At 35.3% G+C, this 23,721-nt stretch overlaps 3 protein-coding genes across 6 annotated transcripts; 2 read left to right on the plus strand and 1 right to left on the minus strand.

Annotated features, from left to right (window-relative positions):
* Window positions 1–201: 201 nt before the first annotated feature.
* On the minus strand, window positions 202–1,989 carry LOC112281165 (uncharacterized). 4 transcript variants are annotated; one of them, XM_090249863.1, is made up of 2 exons: window positions 1,848–1,989; window positions 202–1,700 (listed from the first exon to the last, which is right to left on the minus strand). In XM_090249863.1, exon 2 carries the CDS (start codon window positions 1,553–1,555, stop codon window positions 944–946), a length of 612 nt encoding a protein of 203 aa, XP_090105989.1. In that variant the 5' UTR covers window positions 1,556–1,700; window positions 1,848–1,989; the 3' UTR covers window positions 202–943. The 4 variants fall into 4 exon arrangements, with proteins under 4 accessions (XP_090105989.1, XP_024373168.1, XP_024373170.1 ...); XM_024517400.3 differs by having other exon boundaries at window positions 1,839–1,987; XM_024517402.3 differs by having other exon boundaries at window positions 202–1,719; window positions 1,848–1,978.
* A 4,293-nt stretch (window positions 1,990–6,282) lies between these two features.
* LOC112281164 (phospholipase A1-Igamma1, chloroplastic) lies at window positions 6,283–9,757 on the plus strand. The gene is given in 3 exon segments (XM_024517396.3): window positions 6,283–6,996; window positions 7,213–8,380; window positions 8,516–9,757. Coding segments are annotated over 2 exon segments (1,623 nt in total). The 5' UTR covers window positions 6,283–6,996; window positions 7,213–7,257; the 3' UTR covers window positions 9,016–9,757.
* Window positions 9,758–10,501: 744 nt separating this feature from the next.
* Window positions 10,502–14,146, plus strand: LOC112281163 (pyruvate dehydrogenase E1 component subunit alpha-1, mitochondrial). The gene is made up of 8 exons (XM_024517394.3): window positions 10,502–11,256; window positions 11,852–11,931; window positions 12,156–12,233; window positions 12,398–12,493; window positions 12,621–12,692; window positions 12,819–12,872; window positions 13,040–13,105; window positions 13,501–14,146. The coding sequence occupies exons 1-8, from the start codon at window positions 10,563–10,565 to the stop codon at window positions 13,543–13,545; spliced, it is 1,185 nt and encodes a 394-aa protein (XP_024373162.1). The 5' UTR covers window positions 10,502–10,562; the 3' UTR covers window positions 13,546–14,146.
* The last annotated feature ends 9,575 nt before the right edge of the window (window positions 14,147–23,721 follow it).

Consider the following 23,721-nt stretch of genomic DNA (forward strand, 5'->3'; position numbering starts at 1 on the left):
ATCTGTCTTAACACATGATGACTTAGAATCAAAAAACAAACCAAATAAAAGTGACTACCGCAATTTTTGTTTGAGATAGACCACAAATGCAAGCCAACAATTCCATTTCTCAGTGGTACAAATACAAATTAAACTTTTCATTTAGTCCATAAAATTCACATAATTGCTCGCAACATGACCAAACCACAAAAGTACAACGAATAAAATGATAACTACCGATGTGGTGGCCATTGAAAGGATCTGAATGACTACATTTTATGCCAGCTTTATCAACTTCAGATCAAGCATGCAAGAGGAACCTTCGGCACCAAACTTCATGATTTGCAGATGTCTGCAGCAGTGTCAAAACATTGTCATCCAAACTAGGGTACAGCCACGTAACCAAAGCCTAGAACCTACCCCCTCCCCCCAGTTAAGGTTTCTAGCCGCAAACTTGTGAAACTTAAATGAGATTAGAGTCACTGCGACTCCTTCTGGAATAAAAAACTAACCAAAGTCTACTGGTAAACAGACTGGAAGGAGCACTGCACTCCATCTGCAGAGAACCAAGAAGAAGTCGATCGATGATTTGAACAATCCTACAGTGTGAGCAGCATCTCGCCGTGACTTTTTTCTATTTTCTTAGAAATGTACACCTACACCTCGCAGGGGTAATCCTACCACCCATATGAGCCTTCACAACGATGTGAAACACATGATAACATTGGTCAAAGAAATATGTGGTCAAGTTGCCCGTTCACAGATTTAGATCAGGCAAAACCATTCCCCTCTTGTGCCCAGGCGATACAAGCCTGAGGCCTTCGTCAGTGTTAGTAAAGGTCTTCAGCAATTTGGACGTGTGTAAAGCTTACGAGGTAATGCTGGTGGCAAGCAGACTTTGGTTTCCTAATGAAAATGATGAAAGTCTGTAAACCTGATTCTTAATTACTGATTCTGCCCCAGATTATTTCTTCGAAGAGCTGAATCCCCCAAATCCCATCATGGCTGCCATATCTGGATCGACAACATCTGTGGACTCATCCCTTTCTTCTTTTCCCCTTTTCTTCTCCTTTTTCTTCTCTCTCTTACTCTTCTTCAGCTCCTCCTCCTCTTCTCTCTGTTTTTGTATTCTGTTATCAAAATCTTCCTCCGTAAAGCCCCCAACAGTTTTCTTCCGTTTCAAAGACTCGAACCGTTCCTGAACTTGCTGTAGCGACGCCCGCTCTACGCGCATGGACATGCCCAACGCGCGCTGATGCTTCTTCCCATTGATGTGATCTAAATAATTCGCAGAGTCTTTCACTACACACTCACACACACTACAAAAGTATCCCGCCTGCTGACTTAACGGTGCAACCGGTGTCACCACCTGCGTCTTCCCAAGCCGCGACGTCAGATCAACCTCATAGTCGCGGTTTTTTAGTGGCTTCCTCTGCACAGGGGGACCTCGGGGCTTCCCTCTGTGCCGCCCCGCCTCTTCCTCCTCTTCTTCCTCCTCTCTCTCTCTCGCTCGCTTCGCAAACTCCTCCTTGTCCCACTTCCTACGACTCGTGTTATCCACTCCTGCTGCCGCCATCCTCTCTCCTCCCAACTCAACCTCACCAAACTCGTTCCTACCACCACAACAGAAAGAAAACAAAAAAAACAGTCCCAATTCCAACTTGGGGCACCGCTACAAGCTCACGGCAGACGTCGTGACAAAGCCGGGGAAGAGTCGAACTCTAGTTGCAAAACAACCAACTGAATTGTCAAATTAGTCACTGAAATTCAAGGTTCAAATTCGAGTTCAATTAAAGTGAAAACAAAATTCATCAAAAGCAAGGGAAGTGGCAGAGGCTGAGGACACGAAAATGCGTTACCAATTAAACCTTTTAAAACTGAGCGATCCCAGCCCGAATTGCTCCCCGAACACCGCCTCAAATCAACACCACCATCATCTCTTCGGCAACCAAACCCATTGCAGGCGATGAGCTCCGACGAGTCTCGGCGAATTGGACGCGACAGACAAATTGCTGAAACCCTAGCCCTAAAAGGAAGCTACGCCTTTAATCTTTTTTGAGTGTCCATTCGTTATTAGACCTCTTTGTACTTTTTACTTTTTCGTTTTCGTCGTTCACTTTTCCGTTCATTCGACGGATGAATGAATTCACCATTGAATCATTTTTGGATGTAAAATATATAATAGTAAAGGGTTTACTTTGCATTTGAAGAAGAAAAAGAACCTAACAAGGATGCAATCACATTAATTTTTGTGATTTTATTTTATTTTAATTCTTTATTTAAAACTTGGTCAAAATCACAAATAGTGACAACAAAAATAGTATAGATGTGTGGGTTGACATGTAGGTTTGAAAAATGCACTGGAGCAATCAATTGTAATGTGACTTAATCATTAAAATTGTATGAGATGGTTTTTCACCTTTTTACCATGACGTTTAATTAAATGTATAAACCATACACTATCGTGTTATTAAAAAAATATATAAAATATAAAATCAAGTGTGCTCAAAATCATCAAATCTCAACTTAGTATACAAATTATCATTTTTACATTTAATAATTTTCTACATCTCTTATATTTTGGTTTTGACATTCCTATATTACATTTTCTAGGCAATCTAATGTGATAAATTATGTCACTGCTTACAACTCAATTTCGTTTACAAAGTTAAATTAAAATAAATTTTACTAGAAAAAAATTCATTGACGAAAATAAAACAAACATAATATAAAGCAAATAATTACACTATAAATAGTATGTTAAGTTTGCAATATCTAATAATTAAACTGGTATTACTAAAACAAGATGAGCAATTAGTTTCTTTGTTTGTTCCCTTTCCAGTTTTTGAGGCTTTTCGTTTACACATCTTAAAATCTAAGAAAAAAAAAGGGAGTTGGGATATTTTTTAAAACATTTAACCCTGCATTGAGTAATAAAAATTGCCACCGTTGCTTATGACATTCAAATATATACTACATTAGTGATTAAAACCTATGATAAAAATTAAAGATGTCCTTATGTCTCATGTTATAAAAAAGCTTTAATACTGACGCCAATCATGCAATGAATTCACAAAGTTTGGGTTTGAACATAATTTAATTAGTTACATTGGAATATTTTTTTTAAAATGAAATTTTGATGAATTTGAAGCAAAATTACATCTCTTTGACATGAAAATATAACAAAAGTTACCAACAAAATAAAGATGATTGCTGAGGAAGAAGTGTTGAAATGTACAATTTGGGAACATTCACAAAAAATTATGGCATTTAGGAAGTTTTATTGAAAGAAACAAAATCAATAATTTGTGACACAAATGATTGAATAGCTTTAGTATCATTATTTTTTAATTTCAAAAATAGAAACTAACACACATTTTCTTATTATTTGTGTATTAGTTTTTCATATATATATATATATATATATATACACACACACATTGCAAATATTACAATAAATATTTGATTGATGCATGTTTGTTTGGATTTGTAAGCATAAATTGAAACTCTTTATCATTATATTATAACACACAAATAAATTATTGGGTCCAAAATTTGAAGGATTTTTTTAATATATTAAAAAATATTTTTATTTAGTTATAATCATTTTTACCTCTAAGATATTATAAGACTAACCATGTTCTATTAAATTCTTGAACTAAGGGCACAATTATTTTGTTACCCTCATTTGGTTATTTTGGTACACTGTAGGGCTTTTTTTCAACCAAAAAGGTGAAAATTCAACCTAACTTAGAAACAAGTTCTTAGTGGTATTTCTAAGGGGAAGCAACCCAAAGATTTAAAGGGGGCTACCAAAATCTCATTGTCATAAATAATGTTACAAAGACTTGTTAAAGAAATATTTATATAAAAAATTTAGTTTTTAGAACTCTATATTTTTAGTAGAATTTATATTAAAAAATGTTTTATTTTTTCATAAATGTTCAAAATATGTATAGATACAATTCAATGTCAGATATGAAAGCAATGGAGGATGAAGAATATTGTGATTGCTCCAAAAAGAACACAAGATAAAACTATATTTTAAACATCATTTAGAAAGGACTGCTTAAGGTTGAAGAAAAATATATTTAAAAAGCTTTCATAATGCCAAATATGGTTGTATACACTTTATTATCAATTATGATCTTGAAGAATAAGATACATTACCCTATTGGGTTTTATTAAAGTTTTGAGTTTAGCTTTTAATTTTGAGCAAACCAATAGTAGATGGATTACAACTTCATAATGGTGGCTAACAACCATATCCATTTAAATAACCATAGATACTTTTAAAAAGGTATCACTGTTTGTTACTTAAACTCCTAAGTACTTTTAATAGTGATTTTATAATTATAATGTAATTAGAAGTCTCTTAAAGATCATAACTAAATTTTATTGGTTTTGTTATATCTACAAGTCAAGCATAGTATTAGCACAAGGTAAATATTTTGCATGTACCACATATCTCATTATGTTGTAGTAAGTCCTTATTTTTTGTAAAGAGGACCAATTTAGTTTGCAACCTTTAATTATAAAAAATTAAAATTAAAAAAAATTAAACCTAGATAGTTGCACATAATTTACAATTTATTTATTTATTTATGTATTATTTTCGTACAAATACCACATCTTACATGTAAACCAAGCAATCAACACAAGGTAGAAGTTACAGATCATAGTCAATCTTATTTGAATACATCCAATTTTGGTATTTTGAGCTCATTTGTTTTACCTATACCATATTAGTTAAAACGAAATAATGAAATATATTTCATCAATCCATCAATTATGCCCTCTGCACTAATAGAAGACAAATTGGCAGTCTACATCTACAAATAAAAAGTAAAAACACTTATCAAGTTCTTTTAACATTTAATCAAAGATTTGAAAGCTTTCCCGTCAATGCTTTTGCTGATGCATGGTTGTCTTTGAAGGATGCAAGTAATAAATATATTGAGTAAAAATATAAAGTTGTTGGCTTAAATACTCCTGTACTGCAGTTCAACTTTTGGGAATTTTTTAAACCTCCAAAACTTTATGTTCTAGTTGTAGAATCATAACAATTTATCATTTCATTCAAATAAAAACATTTATTATAATTTTTCTGTTATTTCGGAGCTTACATTAAACTTAAAAAACAACTAGATACTTATCTTCCAACTTTTAAATGTGAACAAAAGAAAATATGACGCAATGACAGTATTTACCACCAATACATTTGATGCACTACAAAGGCATAATAACAAATGCATGAAGGAAACATATATTTATGGAATCAACAGAAAATATAATAAAAAAATAAAAACGCATATATATATATATATATATATATATTTCACCTTACCAATAAAAATAGATATAAAAATACGTTCTTCACAAAATCTGGTTGTGTCTCCTTGCTAATAGTGATTAGAGATAATGAACTTCAAGCATGTCTATAAAATATGAACATTAATCTCAAGAACTTGAATCCAAACCTGAAGATTGTCTGAAACATGGGATGGAAACAAAGATGAAGGAAAAGGGACAAATTAGCTCATTTCTTACAATATGGTAACATATATTAATTTAGAATTCGAATCAAAAAAAATAAATATAATAATCAAAATCCCACACCAAGCAGTTTATTTTCCTGCATATCATTCACAATACCTGAACTAGAAATATTCCATTTAAAAAAAAAATGTGGAGTAGTCTCCACAACATACAAGAGCCTAATACTTGTCATCTAAAACCAGAGTCATTCTGCCTAATCAGGTCACACAATCCCTCCAAATCACAACACAGACTTAACAATGGCAGCACAAAACCAACCCACATTTGTAATGGCAGGGAGGATCCTAACTCTCCTGTTTTAATAGAATTAAACAAGCTAATATAAGCAAACAAACACAAACAAAAAAGACAATGAAAAACCAGAAAAATAATCTGTTGGTTCAGGAACAACGCAGAGGTGTTAAATGAGGAGGGGCTCCACATTAAAAGTGTGAGGTGGTGGGTGATGCTGGAACCAGCCTGGCATTCTGGCCTGATGTGGGTTATCCTGCACGAAGACAACGCTACGACGTGAGATGAAATACACGGAGTGTGTGCATGTAGAAGAAGAAGAAGAAGAAGCCATATAAGTTATTGCAGCAGAGGCAGCAACTGGGTTGAATCTCTCACTGTCCTGGTTCCATCACTACGTGGAAACCGTACCCTTGTGTTCACAGTTTCCTCACCATGCTGGTAATTCCGTGTCAAGCTCTACAGCTTCACAAGTGTTTAAAGCAAGAGGCAAAAGAGACAAAGCGCGAGAGAGAGCAACTTGCCATGCTTTGTTAGTGACCGAAGATTGTGAAAAGCCTCAACCCTCCCTCCAGAGAGAACCGTAATATCTTGACCTGCCCTACACACAATTGAGCAACAACCACTGTTGAGGGGTGCATATGAACTACCGGAAACTTCAGTCTGTTTTTTTCGCCCAAAGGTTTTACCTTTTGTTGTTATCTGCATGTTAAATTAAATATGTCTATTTCGTTTTTCTTTAGAGTCTGGGATTAGGTTTTGGATTTGACGTTGGATATGACGTGTCAATTGACTGGCAGTGTGAGAAGGAAGTGTGAGTCCGATGCAATTCTTGTGTCGCAAAATGTAGGGAAGAATCTGGTAATAGCGGGCAATGAATCCTCTCCGGCCCAGCCCTTGATGTGGTTCACCGTTTGCATCAGGTGCTCACTCAGGTGTGAGACATGGTTATGAATAAAAATGTTTCTGTTTTTTTTTTGTAGAAGTCTAATGCCTGGAAACTGTTCTGAACTGGATCCCACCTGGAACTTATTTTCTTAGAGCTTCCTGATAAACGCTTGCGGGTTGCACTCTCACACAGACTGTGGAATAAGACATTCTTGTCGCTTAGTACAGCTATTGAAGGAGCTCTAACGGGACTGGAGTGTTGAATGTCGGAGGTGGTCGGGAATCAGCTCACTGAAATTTATTACTCCGACTTTCGACGGCAACCAAGATTTCGAGTAGGTGCGAGCCTTGGGGAGCAGATTGGTGCTTGTCCATTTCAGATGCTTGCGTTCCGAATGCGATGTAGAAGCGATGTTTGTGCAGGGTCGTGAAATCTTAGATTGAGTTGGTCGTTAATTGAAACCGAAAATGCTGGTAGTTGTAGTGATCGAAGGTCTTAGTGCATGGAACTGACTGCACTGTGATCAACATATGTGCATGCTGTGTTTTTGGTAGGATTGTGGATGCTTGTGGGGTGCTCGGTGAGGGTCTGGTGATTCCATGGCACAAGTGGCAGTGAGCAGAAGCGTGGGTGTGCAGCCCAACCGTTGCGTGCAGGCCTTGGACAGTCGTGTGCATGGCGGAGTGCAGGGTGCAGTGCGAAGGAGGGTGTCGAAGTTGAACTCCCTAAAGGGACTGTCTGGTGGGAATAAATTATCTGGGCAGCTGTTCAAAACTGCAAAGACGGCTCCGAGAGGTGGATCCTTTGAGAATTCTGGGTATGTGGCAGAGATGTTCGATAGTGTAATCCAACAGCATCCGATAGTTTCGTCAACTTTGGCGTCGAGGTGGAGGGAGATCCACGGAGCGAATGACTGGAAGGGATTGCTGAATCCGCTGGATATGGATCTTCGGACTGAGTTGATCCGATACGGTGAATTCGCACAGGCATGTTACGACGCATTTGATGGACAGCCGCATTCGAAGTACAGAGGCAGCTGCTATTACAACAAAGAGAAGATGCTCCAAAAGGTAGGATTGCAGGATACAGGCTATGAGATCACGGATTACTTGTTCGCGACCACCAGTGTTGACAGCTTCCTCCTGCGGAACGAAGCGCCGGATGCTTGGAGCAGAAGCTCGAACTGGGTCGGATTTATCGCTGTCTGCACAGATGAACAGATGATCAAGAAAATGGGACGGAGGGACATTTTGTTAGCATGGCGCGGCACAGCAACTTAGCTCGAGTGGGCTGCTAACCTCTCTGGGAATATGGCCCCGGACGCTCTCGACGAGCGATCTAGTGATCCAAACGTCCCTTGGAATCAGAAGGTATTTATATTTGAAGGATTTTTGAATCTCTACACGACCGCCAATCGCCGAACGCGCTACAATCGAGCGAGTGCGCGTGACCAGCTCCTGACGGAGATTCGGCGGTTGATAACGAAATACGATAACGAGGAGCTGAGCATTACGATCACGGGCCACAGCTTAGGTGGGGCCATGTCCGTTCTGTCAGCATATGACATTGTTATGTCCGGCGTAAACCGTCATGGCGTCGATGTCGATTTTGGAACTTTTGGACAAAGCCCAACTATTAAACCTACTCTAGACCCTACGAAGAAAAGTAAGGTAGGTCGGAAAATCCCGGTGACAGCCTTCACATTTGCCGGACCCCGAGTTGGTAACAACCCTTTCGCAGATAATCGGCTTTGCTCTACTCTTTCGCATACTTCGTGTTGTCTCTTAAAGTGCTCAGTGTTTAGTCGCTTCAATCTTTCGCCGATTTTGAATCAACCTACTTGATGTGCTCACACAGACAAGATGCGCAAGCTGGGCGTCAAGGTGTTGCGAGTGACAAACGTGAAAGACATGATCCCCAAGGTACCAAGCATGTTCCTGAACGAGGAATTCACGATGTTTAACAACTTTCTGGACAAGCTTCCATGGACCTACTCCCACGTTGGGCAAGAGATTGAGCTCAACCACTTAATGTCGCCGGAACTGAGGGAGCGAGGCAATCTCCTGAACGCGCACAACATGGAAGCCTACCTGCATTTGCTCAGTGGCTACCACGGACCAGGCAAAGAATTCAGGCCCGTCGTCGATCGTTATCTGGCGCTCATATACAAGGCTTCCGACTTCGCCTGCCCCCAAAAAACTGGCATTCCGAGCAACTGGTGGCAGCTCGAGAACAAAGGCCTTGTTCGGAACAGGGAAGGGAAATGGGTCGAGGTCGAGCGAGAATTCGAAGACCTCCCTCTTCATGTCCTCAAGGAAAAAGCGGCCAAAACCAACACCGCTCCCCCTCTGAACTAAACTTTCAGATACTCCATCTAGATCGCTAGTGTACATAATACTTAGCACTCAGCTCATCTAACACTCCACGGTAACAAAGTCCGTGCGATTCAATTCTCCTCTGCTAGTTTGGCACACAAACAATGCTTCTTCCTGCAGTAGAGCAGTCACTCGTTGTGTCCATCCACTTCTCGTAATCAGAGGTTGTGGATACGTCAGTCACGTGTGTTGAGTGATAAAAAGTTGAACTAGAACATAAATAGATCTTCTCAGCAACTGCCAGCCTTTTCTCTATGTCGGAAACAAAAGTACCTACAGAAGTCAACGCCGAGTATATCACTGCGCCTATGTAAATGATTCACCGTAAATTTTAGCTGCAATAGCGCATCGTAGACTAGCAGGACAAGGATATTGTTCCATCTGAGCAGTTCGTATCGTTTTTCTCCGTTGTTGGGCTTCCATAGTAGCAGAGAGACTCCTCTGTGTCGGCCGAGATTTGTGTATCTTGTGCTGATTCATGTGGTCTATGGATGCAGTATCTCCACAGTTGTCTACCCTTCATCAAAGTGAACTCTTCATAAACTCTAGTGGAGGTGTTAGTTTAGATTATTCAACACAAACTTGTTAGGGTTGGTTACAATTTGCACTTTCTGTGGTCGTTGCTGCACTAATGAAGGTTGTGTGCAATTTGTGGTTTTGCACAATGAGATATTTGCACACAAAAGGAAACATGGAAGCCTACCTGCATTTATGCCAAAGAGAATACACATGCTTACATGCCAATGAGATATCAACAACAAGAATATTAAAATCAAACACCCCAAAAAATCACTATTGGGTCATTTCAAATTGAGTGCAAGCATCAAACAAGGTTAACAATAGACCAAGAAAAATTAGAAAAGGAATCAATTTACCATATACATACAAAGACACACATACAATTACACACACACACACATTTAGGTCACAAGTGTGTTGGACATGTTACGAAAGTGCAATCTACAGTTTTTGCAAAATAACAAAACCGTAGTCCACCCAATAACGAAGACAAAAAGTGGGTCAAAATCTAGGTATATTTCACTTCCGAGTGGTTGAAAAAAAAGAAGAAGTCATGAACAAGTATTCAACATAGTCATGACTTGACTTTGAAAAGCTTTTGAAGATGCACAGGACAACATGCAACTTTGTCATGAAAGAGGTGCTGATGCCCTGAAAGCAGGCCAAACCCACAAGGGAGCGGTACATGCTTGACCTCCCTCCACCTTTGAAAGGAAACCGTGCCCTAAGACCGAGACGAGGCAAACTGTCCAATTCAGCAGGACCGAAGACCGACCCTTACAGAAGGGAGTGATTAGGACCGTGGAGACTCGACAACGAGACAGAGAATCCCTTGATGCTCGGGCAGGCGGCTCGCCCGGGCAGCGGAAGAATATTCTCCTGATTCCCGTCGCTTTGCTCATTCACTTCATATCTGCCTAGCTTTACTTCGCTTATTGTTGTTGTTGTTGATGCTGCTGCTTCTCAAGCTTTGTCAAGCGTCGAGGCTTCGGGGGTGAGGAGTGATAGCCATGGCGCTGCGGCAGGCATGGCAGAAGGCGGGCAAAGTGCTGAATGGCGGGGCTTTGGTGTCCCCCGGATCCACTTTCGCCAGGGCGCTGAGCACGAGCTCGGACCCGCTCACACTCGAGATCCCCGTGCCGTTCAAGGGTCACAAGGTGGATCCACCATCGTCGACGGTGGAGACCTCCGCCGCGGAGCTTGTGGATTTCTTCAGGACTATGTTTGTTATGCGGCGGATGGAGATCGCGGCGGATAGTTTGTACAAGAGTAAGTTCATTCGAGGGTTCTGTCATTTGTACGATGGACAGGAGGCCGTGTGCGTGGGGATGGAGGCCGCCTTGAATGACAAGGATTGCATCATTACGGCTTACAGGGACCATTGCACACACTTGGGGCGAGGTGGGACTGTTTTGGAGGTTTTCGCGGAGCTCATGGGGAGGAAGGACGGGTGTTCCTTGGGGAAGGGCGGTTCTATGCATATGTATAACAAGAAGGGTGGATTTTACGGTGGGAATGGGATTGTTGGTGCTCAGACGCCTCTAGGTGCGGGGCTCGCGTTTGCTCAGAAGTACTTGAAGGTAGATGGAGTGACGCTGGCCATGTACGGTGATGGTGCTGCCAATCAAGGGCAGTTGTTCGAGGCGATGAACATCTCTGCGCTCTGGGATCTGCCGGTTATCTATGTTTGCGAGAACAATCATTGTGAGTGTGATTGCTCTGAAATCCTGAATTAAGGCTATAATGCCAATTGCTCACGTGAGAAGTTTCGATCGGTAGTAAGTCGACGGACGGGGTTCACTGTAGATTTCGCAGTAAAGAGTACCTCCGGCAAGAGTTGGGTCCCTAATTTGAAGAGATTCAACTGTAATTATCCAATTTGGGCATCAATTGTTGAGCCTTTATCGGATTCCTTTTGAGGATTGTTAGTGATTACGAAAAGATTACATATGGTCGGTAATGAAGGGGTGTATTGCCATTTGAATTTCTTCTCTTTCTGTTCAAGAAGCTGTGATGTCATTGACATTTAAACATGATTAGAGTGAATATCTAAGCCAATGAATATTCGTTACGTACTCTACGTTTGTTTAGTGATAAGCAGAGGTGAAGGTAAGTTGAATGAAATAGTTTGGACCTTGAGAATTATCCAATCGAAGTCTTAGGTGTCCCTGCTTATATCTTACTAGTGATGTCTGAGATTTATCTTTGCTACATTAGCCCTTGAATGGTTAGACTTTTCATGTGGACTCGTTTGTGCAGAAATTCTATCCTAATCAGAAATTGGATTTGTCCGTCGCAGATGGAATGGGTACAGCAGAGTGGCGGTCCGCCAAGAGTCCTGAGTACTACAAACGTGGTGATTACGTCCCCGGATTGAAGGTTTTATCATCTCTTCGTTGTCGAATGTTCTAACCTTGTTGCATTCAGTACGATGTTGTCTTTGTCGTTGCTAAGTCGCAGTTACGATAAAATCTGATTCATGTCCGTATTTTCACTGATTAGGCTCTGTTCTTTTCCAATTAGAGCAAAATGTAGGTCATTTCACGCAAGGAATTGCTTGCGTGATTGTCTTAATTCATTGACAATGCATATCTTTGTTCCAGGTCGATGGAATGGACTGCTTGGCTGTGAAGCAGGCCGTGAAGTTCGCTAAGGAATACTCTTTGAAAAACGGTCCCATGGTAAGTGATGCTGTTGTTTTCCTAACCAGCACATGGATACTTTACCTTCTTCTAATCATGGGGTTTACTCCATTTGCTGTGTGTTGCAGCTTTACGTCAGTTATGTCGTAACCGAGATGCTTTTGCTTGGGTTCTTTTTCTGAATTATATTTTCTGGCATGGAGGTTTTGGAGATGGATACGTACAGATATCATGGTCACTCTATGTCTGACCCAGGCAGCACCTACCGAACCCGTGATGAGATCTCTGGTGTACGACAGGTGTGATTCTAATCAAGTTGACGTTCACTGCATTGAAACTGTTTTCGGTTAGGAGGGTATTGATTGTTTGCCCTGAGTTGCTGAGACCCAGATTTATTTTCTTACACTTTTTTGCTGATGTATACAGGAGCGTGACCCCATCGAAAGGATTAGGAAACTGTTGCTATCTCATGAGTTTGCGTCAGTTGCGGATCTGAAGGTGAATATCAGTACTATACATTCAAATTCTTAGAATCTAACAATTGACATTATGCTTTAAGTACTTCATGACTACACCTCAGTAGTATTTTTCTTGAACGATAAGTTGTGTTTCTGGTGTCTGCAGGCAATTGAGAAGGAGGCTAAAAAAGAAGTTGAAGATGCTCTTGCTAAGGCCAAGGTTTGTAACTTTACTTCAGGGCGATTAACTCTGGCTGCCCATGGTTGCTGGGACCCATTAGTCGACATTCCAACATCTGCTAACACTTTAGGCTCCTGATACGCATTTTCATCACCAAGGTAATGCATGGTCTCGTTTCTGAATTCTGTTGGTTGTATGTTTTTCAGGAGAGTCCCTCGCCCGATGCGCCTGAACTATTCTCGCACATCTATCGGAAGAGCTACGGAGCTGAGGTAATTTCAAGTCCTTGCACATTGCATCTAGCCCACGTTTTTGGTTGGCAGGAAGGATTACATAGCGTCCTATTGTCTCTGTTCACTCTGCCTGTTATTGTTTGACAATTCTTGGATGGGGAACACTAATGATGGGCATGAGGCAATTGGTCACTACAGTGACAGTGACTAATGGCACTTGCCAGTTTGTCTTACCATCTACATAGGAGAGAGACGTTATTTTGTTTCCTTCTTAACACAAGGAGTCTGTTTTGAATCACAACTGCATTAAATCTTTAGACCTATGATCAGGAGATGTCTGTTTGTTTGTCATTATTTCTTCTCACTTAGAAGTTGTATTTTTTGAGCTGTCTTCAGTTCGAGTGTGGTTCATATTTACGCGTGTATGTTTACAGGCGTATGGAGCTGATCGCAAGGAGTCTACTGTCAAGTTGCCTTGAACTCTTTTTGACTTACTGGCGTCTTTTGATTGCTCTACAAATGTTAGAAGCATATCATTACAGCGATGACGACGAAGTGCTAACTTATTGGTAGATTAATGCTACTACTCATGCCTTGATTACATTGGTCAAACTAATCGTACAACCTCTCTGGTCTACCGTGGTGTTTCTACAGCCGTAGGGCAGACAGGTTCTGCATTTTTAGGTGTTAATTGTGAAGTATTTCTGCTCTCGTTCAAGGAGGATTTCTCTGGTGATGCCTCTTTGCATGTATCGTTACAGATCACGAGCCTCCAGAATTTTATTAGCAACTCAAGCGCCACATGGTTCCTGCTTCAGGCAGTATTGCGCATAATCGACCAAGTTCTATTTCTGATGCTTGGTAATGGTTAATTTTTCCCACATTGAAGTAAATTTGTTGAGGTTGTGGCAATTTAGAGGGAGGAGTTAGTAAGCTTGAAACCTAATCACTAGTCGTACAATGATTTAGTAGGTGCTTAGCACAAGGAAGACTTTCTCTTCTCGTCTTAGTCTTTTAGATGCAATTGAGCAAATAATTGTGTAACGACCTCAAGTATTCATCTATGATTGTTTCTAAAGAGCACTGTGTTTGATGACTACGTAACAAATGGTAATAGCTTTTGACAGCCATAACGTTGAACTTTGTTTTGTTACTACTACAACCAATTCTTTTTGAAACAAGTTCAATTTGTAGGCTGATCTTCTATATATGTACATAAAATTAAGATGCTTGTGGATGGGAGTAAGAATTCTGCTGAGTTAACAATGTGAATGTAACACCATTTACAGCTTGAAATAGTTGAAATTTTATTTATGATTTAGATGATCAACAATCTAATAATATGTTTTAAAATGTACCGAGTTGGAATATTTGTGTGTTTATTTATTTATTTATTATTATGTATATTATGTATATTGTTGTAGTATCTTAAGTCCATTGGGTTTGTATAATTCATCAAATACTTTGTTATGCAATATGTTGATAAATCTCTCCATATTCATACCATAGATTTGGTACATAATGATTATTAGTAGTAGTTTGACTATTTGAAAAGAAAATCATATATTATTCTACATTTCAAAACAATGCATACAAACAATATAAAGTTGTCAATATTTTTTTATTTAAAGAATAATGAAAAAAAATTTATATATATATATAGAGAGAGAGAGATAGAGAGAGAGAGAGAGAGAGAGAGAGAGAGATAGAGAGAGAGAGAGGGAGAAAATTGTTAAATTGATCCAAACATCTAGTAAAATAATCTATCATCATAGGTTGGGAATCCAACCATTTTTTTGTTGGTTTTTAACCAATGTGGATTTGATAGTAGAGAATTTTTAAATAATGGTTAGGATAGGTGGATCAATTTGATAAATACTTAGGTCAATTTAATAATTCTATATATATATTAAAAATTACATTTTATTTTAACTTCCTTGTTATAAAATTGATATTTTTACAACACATTATATTTACAACAATAAAAGAACCTATACTATATAGAAAAAAGATTTAGCTCAACCACAATCATTTCTCCACCTATTAGCTCATGTTATCATCCTACTTAGTCGGACCACATAAATATCTCTATGATTTCTATTATAAATGACAAACAAAAATCTAACAAGTTAGGTATTAGAGAGATTATTCTGTGGCTTGTTTGTGGCTAGGATTTCACCCTTGTACCTTTCTATGTCTTGTTAAAATCTGTCTTGACCAAGATGATGCATCCTTGACTTGGTTTTACAATTGCCTTGTGGAAGTTCTTGGCTATTTGTTTGTGAGCACACACGTCACCTCAAATATCTTTATTGAATCTTAATCAGATTAAAACTTGGCTAAATATTTGGTTGAGACATTGGATATTGCAAAGCTTTAATATTTGCTTCTAGGAGAATATGGAAGTAGGAAGATCCTAGATAGACACACATGACATGAATAGAATGAGCCATGCACTTTAGAAGGCTCTAAATTAAACAAGAGTAATAGAAGATACATTGATTTAAGAAGCTTAGCCATTAGAAGACATAGATAAGAACAACTTTGTGATCCCTCCTAAGAGCTTAGAAATGGTAGAAAAATAAGTGACAAGACTACATGCAAACGATTTTTTAACTCACTAATATGAACAAATTCTATTGACACAATCTGCTTTTAATATCAACTATGACATGGTTAGGACATTGAAAGCAAATAATCTAATTTAGCTTCAAAGACCCTTGTTGTCAACATTATATAGTCCTATTGGTCAAAGATAAGTCTCTTATATTAGATATTGAAGATACAATACAAGATCTACATGCTACTAGCTATGAAGCTACATCATCCTCTCAAGTAATAGTGGATGTCCTAAAGACACTTTCCAATACAATCCCAATTGAAACACCCATTATCTTGCAATTAAGTAAAAGATCTACTCCACTTGACAAAAGTTCAATATTCCATCTATTGAATCCTACTATCTATTATGATTTGCTTCAAATTCAAAAGATTCTTTCTCTTTATAGCAAGTGGTTCATCTGATTTCTAAGAATAGACCACTACTTTGACACTTATAAGTTTCAAATCTAATTCAATGACCTACAGATAATTCTATAGATAATTGAACTCCTTCATTCAAAATATTGAAACATTAGACACTCATACACATCCACGTTTGAGACACACAATATCTTCATTAGCATATTTGAAGAACCTCAATACCTTCTCCTCACAATATGGCAGCAAACTAGACAAGGTTTCTTACAATGCAGAAGCATACTATTTTTCAAAATATTTGCACAACTTAATGTAGAAATTCCAGCCTTAATGTGTAGTATCCATCCCATTCTCAAAAACATATCATCTTATAGACGTAATCTTGTACTCATAACCAATAAATATAAAAAATTATCCATTTTAATAGTATTTGATAAATAAGTACTATATCTAAAATTTTCCACTACCAAAAATTTTTCAACTATATTAGAAGCCTTGGCCTTGACCTCTTTTAGGAAAGACATGGAAGAATATCTTGATACAAAGCTAGAAGAAATCTTAAACTATGCTTGCTTGGCAACAACTAACATACTATAGCATGCATTACTTATCATGATCCCAAAAGAGAAAGTGTTCATTTTACAATAAGGCCTAATATTGCTAATAATGCCTACTAACAATAGAATTCTTTTTGCATTCCCCTCAGCTTTAGTGACTTGTATCATATTGATCAAAATTATAACTAGTATTTTTGGACCTCCTCTATACACATCAAATAGTCGTTGCTCCTAGTATGATATTTTGTTTGCCAAAACCACTTTCCATTTAAAAAATAATATAAGATTGGATGTCTACACTCTCTTTGAGTAGCTATATACTTTGTCAAGACAACCTAGTATTCTTACAAGATTTCAATAGTGTAGCAAACACATATCTTGTGCCAAAATTATATTAAATCTCATAATTTTGTACATATTTTTGTACTTATATCAAAGATCTATTTGAGTCTTACACAAATTTTATCACCCTCAATAATTGGACTCTAGTTCAAAACCTAGATAAAAAGTTGTTTGTCTTGATTGACTAGCAAAATGTTACATGTGACTTTTTAGGCAATATAATATATAAGCCAAAAAAAACCTTGACTTGCACTTTTCTTGTTTTATTACATATGTTAAATTGACCACTAATAATGAAGGAGAATTTATGAACCAAAGTACTTAAACATGCTTCAATTACTCCTTCCTAACCAACTTTATGTAAAAAAATAGGAGTGAATCAATTCTCTAATAATATCATACTTAAATATCTAAAGTTGTGTATGACATTCTTTCATAGCAGTGACATGGTCCGATGAATACCATAGTTCAAACCAACAGTGGTTATGATCCTCATAGCAACCTTTGAAGACTTTTTAGAGCTCAAATTAGAAAAAAAAAAAATTTGACTTGGCACTTATAGGTATTATAGAACAACTATAAGCACTTTGGACTACCACCAACTAATAACTAAGGAATGAAATAAAAAACAATTGAAGGTATTAAGAAAATATCTTTTAGATGCAGACCTCTATATTACAACATCTATGATAAGATGGGATACAATGCCATGTTTTTTCCATTACATTCTTTTATACTTGAGATACTTTCAAAATTTAAGCAATTATTGGCAAAATAGTTTGTACCCATACCTTTAAACTAACAAACATATTTGCAATAGACCATGGCTAAGATATATATATTACTCAAAGACCACAATACAATGCCATGATGTCAATTACAATCTTTCTTCTCTATTGCATGGTATCTTCACAAAAGCTCATTGTTGTACAACCATGGTTGGTATAAATAAGTCAAACTCATAGACAAACAATGCATTGTAGATACAACCTTACAATAGTATCTTATATACTACTTTGGCTGCAAAATCTCAAAGTACAATCAACCAACATATAAGTTACCATTACCAATATAATTTCTTACTAATTTCTTGAAATAGTTTTACTATACATTGTTGTCAAAGACTATATTGCTACCATAGATGCCATCACCAATATAAAAGACAAGGTCTTTTTGGGCCTAAAATGAATCTCCAAATACTAATGTATTCTTCACATTGTATAGTAAAAATTCACCATCAAAACTCATGGAACAACACCAAAAATAATCTTAATAGTAGCCATTATCATGCAACCTAACATACATTTGCTCAATGTATCTAATTTATAATCAATATATATGGATGTTTTTCATAATTAGTAAGCTTTGTTGAAATTCAAGTCCTAAGATAAATCTATTTATACTTAGTTGGTACCACCACTTGATAACAAGGGCAAAGCATTAGTAGAAACGGCCTAAAAAACCAAATTCATATAAGTTTCAAACTTGCTACTCATCCTATCTTACTAATATCCATTATTTGTCAAAAATATTATAATGGTATATTCTAAAGACCATTTGTCATGGATATATATCTAGTGTAATTATTACCTATATAATATGAATAGGTAGAAGTAGATAAAAGTAGATTAGTTTCATAATATTTTTTAGAAAAGCTTTTTAGAAGCTTTTTAGATGTTGTTTTGATTTTATATATGTTTGTAGTTGATTGATAAGTTAGAAACTTGGTCAACAAGCTAATCACATGCCACATGTATTGGTAGCTTATAGAACAAGCTAACTATATAGTGTCCATATAGAAAACTTTCCTTGCAAATTAAAATATGTGTCATGCAAAGTCAACATGTTTTTGGAAGTCCTATAGAACATCACCACATAGATCTTAGGTAGATAGTATATATAGAGGCAAGAGTGAAGTCTTCTTCACTCTTGTGAATTCTTTTTTTGCTTCTAGTCTAGTTTTAAGAGTCTCTAATTTCCTTGTCTTTTGCCAAAAGCCATTCTAATTTTTTTTTATTATACGTACTTCTCTATTTTTATTTTGTCATATTTCTTTGAAAGAGTTTCAATTATTTATTTAGTTTCATCAAGTTCTTATCTTTGATAGATTGAAAAGAATTCACTTATAATATTAGAGCTTTGTCTTTTCTTAATTAAGAGTATATTATTCCTTTTTCTCAATAAGAATTAAGCATAATAGGAGTTGTAGATTATCCTCCTCTAAACTAATATTCTCTTTAGTATTTATTTATTTATTTTTAAGTCTTTTCTTTTATTTGTCTTGAGTAATATTAGACATCTTTATTTTTTAAAATATTATCATGGTAGAGCTTCTTGAAATGAAGATTGCAATGGCACAAATGCAAGAGGAATTGAAAAAATTAATGCTTGCAATGTATCAACTCAATTTATTTTGACAAGGAGCAAGAAGAATGGTAAGAAGTAAAGATATAGAAATTATTGGGCTTGCTTGAAGATTTGTACCAAATCATGTTCTTTTTTCTATGATGGAATATCCTTCTAATATTAAAGAACTAAGGATTGTACTACTTAAGAAGTTTGATGGTACAAGATCCAAGTTTTAAGGATTTATCAATCAAGTACAATTTGAGATTGAACTTCAATTCCAAAGCTATCCAACTCTAAGATCATAAGTTAGATTTATTGATAAACTCTTTTCAGATTCAACATTATCAAGGTTTTATCTTTTTTTGAATAAGAAGATCTGATATTGGATAATTTAGATGCTTTTTTGAAAGAGTTTTGATCCATGTATGGAGAACATAATGTAATTTGTGTTACAACCAATAAGATCCATATTTTATAACAAAATAATCAACCGATAATATTATATGCTTTATAGTTTCAAGAACTTGAAATTGATATTAAGTATGATAATGTTGTACTTGTTAGTCAATTTTTCTATGGATTACAATATGAGATAAAAAAATTGATGCTCAACTTACTTGATCTTCATACATTGAGTCAAGCAATTGACTTTGTTGAAAAATGTGACAATTAACTTTTTGAATTTTGATCTGAGAGTCGTATAAGTACACTTCAATATTACTATAATTCAATGACAACACCAACATCTTTTCAACACACACATTCAAAAATAAAAGATATACAAATTGATGATGTATGTTTCAAACCTCTTACTAAGTAAAAAAAAACTTGTTGTTCTCAAGAAGGATTATGCTTATATTATAGAAAATATAAGTACATTGCTCAACATTATCCAAAGAAGTGACTCAACTACAAAATAATTAGTATAGCCATCAAAGAAGATAGTATGTTAAAAAACAAGTTTGTCCAACTATAATAGGGCCTTGTAGCTGGAATCTTGTACAACATCTAGTGAAGGTCCTATTCTCTTCTCAAAACCTTCACCTTATTTTATAATAAATATTATTATAGAACCTAAATATTACAAAGCTTCTATCTTATTAGATTCAGGAGGGTGAGTGTGTTTCTTAAATGAAGAATTTGTTAAAAGATATAGCATATCTTTAGTGAAGAAAACTAAACCTATTCATATAAAAGTCATAGATAGTCATTTATTGTCTTCAAGAAATAGTATTCATAAAATCCTTCCTATAGAAGTAACAACTAATAGTTATAGTAGCTTTGTAATATTTAATATCATTAAAAAAAATTTCAAATCTAATCATTTTAGGCTTATCTTAGCTAAAAAAATATAATCCAAAAATAAATTAGATTTCTTATAGTCTTGAATTTTTTGAAAGTATAATTAAGAATATAATTGATCAAGTAAAAAGTCATAAGTTTAGTATAAATAAACCAATATTCGTAGATACAAGAGCTTTTTTGCATGCTACAAAAAAAGGATAATATTGTGTCATTTATGTTTCATTTTTTTCTAATGACGGAAAGACTTCATGTGGCATTTCATGCTAATGTTAAGATTTTGAAGATGTATTTGAGAAGAAGAATGCATATACTCTACCAAAATATCATTTCTATGATTGCTCAATTGACCTTCAAGAAAGAGCTGAACTGCTATTTGGATTAATTTACAATTTATCACAAAATGAGTTGAGTGAATTCAAGGATTATATTTAAAAAAATCTGGAAAAGAACTTCATATGCCATTCCAACTATCCAACAGAAGCTTTGATTTTATTTGTGAAAAAAAAGACAGATTATTGTAGATGTATATTGATTATCAAAGATTCAACAAAATCATCATCAAGAATATGTACCTGCTACCTTTGATATCAAGACTTCTTAATTAGTTGAATCAAGCTAAGATATATACAAAAATAGATCTACAAAGAGCATACAATCTAGTACATATCAAAAAAGGAGATAAATAGAAGACTATCTTTTAAATAAGGTATGGACATTATGAATACAACATCATGTCTTTTGGACTTACAAATATACCAACAGCTTTCCAACATCTAATGAATGATGTTTTATGAGAGTTTTTAGATGACTTTATTATCTATTATGTAGATGACATCTTAATCTATTCTAAGAATATAAAAAAATATGAAATTCATATTTGTTATTTATTACAAAAATTAAAAAATGCAAAACTCTATGCCAAGATAGAAAAGTATATATTTTACACTATTCAGGTCAACTTTTTAGAATACATCATTTTAAATGATGGACTTATAATGGATCCTAAAAACATTCAAACTATTATAGATTAGAAGATCTAAAAAACAATAAGAGATGTCTAATATTTTTTCGAATTTGCCAACTACTATCGGATCTTTATCAAGAACTTCTTTCAAATTGTAGCTCCACTCACATGTTTGAATTGTAAAGATAAACTTCAATAGAATAAAGAAGTAGAAGCAGCATTTGAAGCTTTAAAGTCAACCTTTATTTTTGCACCAATCTTATATTGCATCAACTTTTTTCAACCATTTTTTATGGAAACAAATATATTAGACTTTGCTTTGGGTGTTGTATTACCACAAATAGAAACAAATAATAAACTTCACCCAATAGCTTTTCATTCAAAAAATTTTAAGTAACGAAGATAAATTATAAGATTCACAAAAAAAAAACTTCTTATAATTATAGATTTGTTTCAAGAATGGTGCTATTATTTAGAAGGTGCTTCTAATCCAATCATTCTTTACATCAACTATAAGAATCTTGAATATTTTATGTCAGTATGTATTTTGAATCATCGCCAAGCCCATTGGAGCATGCCTTTGTCAAGATTTGATTTTAAGATCACTTATTGATTCAAAAAACAACAAGGTTTATTAGACATCCTTTCTAGACATTCTTATCTTGCATCAAAAGAAAGAGATGCATCTTTTGATTAATAAAGAACAATTGTCTTGAAGCTAACCATGTACTACTTGTATTGATAGCTTGTAAAATAAGCTAACTATATGGTGCCCATATAGAAAATTTACCTTGCATGTTAAGATATGTATCATGTAAAGTCAACATATTTTTGGAGGTCCTATAGAATGTCACTACATAGATCCTAGGTAGATAATATGTATAGAAGCAAGAGTGAAGCCTTCTTATCAAGTCTTCTTGTATAGAGACAAAAATTTCATTGACGATTAGCAGTAATTGGTATTACAATTCATCAATTATAACTTAGATATATTCAACAAAAGCAACAATGATCTGAGTCAAACAACAATCCTGATATATGATACTGTAACCAATATTGCTTCTATTTAATAAGTGGGATATTAGAAGTTATCCAAAAAATGTACCACCATCTAATATAAGATTGAGTACTTATTAGATGAGGGCATAGTGAGTCCCTTCTTATTTTCATATCAAAGATAAGTATTCAATAAAAATATGTAAATGAGTAAAATAAGTATCTAAGAGAGATGAAAAAATAATATTATATATATATATATAAGAAAAAACTAGAATAGCTATTGCCAAAGATTAAAAAACTATAGAGTCTTAAAATTAGACTAGAAGTAAAAAATGAATTAATAAGAATGAAGAAAGCTTCATTGTTGTTCTCGTATATACTATCTAACTAAAAGCTATGTAGTGAAGTTCTATAGGACCTCGAGTACATGTCTAATTTATAAGACATTTGTCTTAACTTCCAATGCAAGTTTTTTATACAAGCGCTATATGATTAACTTGTATTATAAGCTACTAACATGTAAAATACGTGGCTAATTTATTGACAAAATATTCAACCTATTAATCACCTTTAAATGTATATAAAGGTGAAATCACATCTATGAAGCTTCTAAAAAGCTTTTCTATTAGATATTATAAAATTAATCTATTTTTGTCTATTTTTATCTATTTATATTATTTAGATAACTATTGGAATAAATATGTATATTCATGATATGCCATGGACAAGTCTTGTTATACTAGTTAAAAATTTTGATTGCTCAACTTCTTTCTATATTTACTACGAAAAGTTCAATACTATTATTAAAAAGTTACTTACTCTCTTTCTTATATATTGATAACATGCTTAGTTAGCTTGAAGGAGCAATAATCTTCTTGTTGATTGATCTTGCACTCAAATTTTAATAAAGACCATTAACAAAATTGGCTAAGGAATAAACAACCTTTATTTGTAGAGAGGATCTCTTCTAATTCAATACCATGTCAATAAATCTTTATAATGTAATATACATATTGCAGAGGCTTATGGATATGATAATATACCAATAATGCTAAGAATGTATACTTGTCTAAGTCAATGATGTGAACATCTACTCTTACAACTTTTCAACTCTTTTTATTAATTTATAGCAGGTCTTTGATTGCATTCAAGTCCAAATC

The sequence above is a fragment of the Physcomitrium patens genome, chromosome 4, assembly GCF_059467195.1.
Source record: "Physcomitrium patens ecotype Gransden chromosome 4, ASM5946719v1, whole genome shotgun sequence".
Lineage (NCBI taxonomy): Eukaryota > Viridiplantae > Streptophyta > Bryopsida > Funariales > Funariaceae > Physcomitrium > Physcomitrium patens.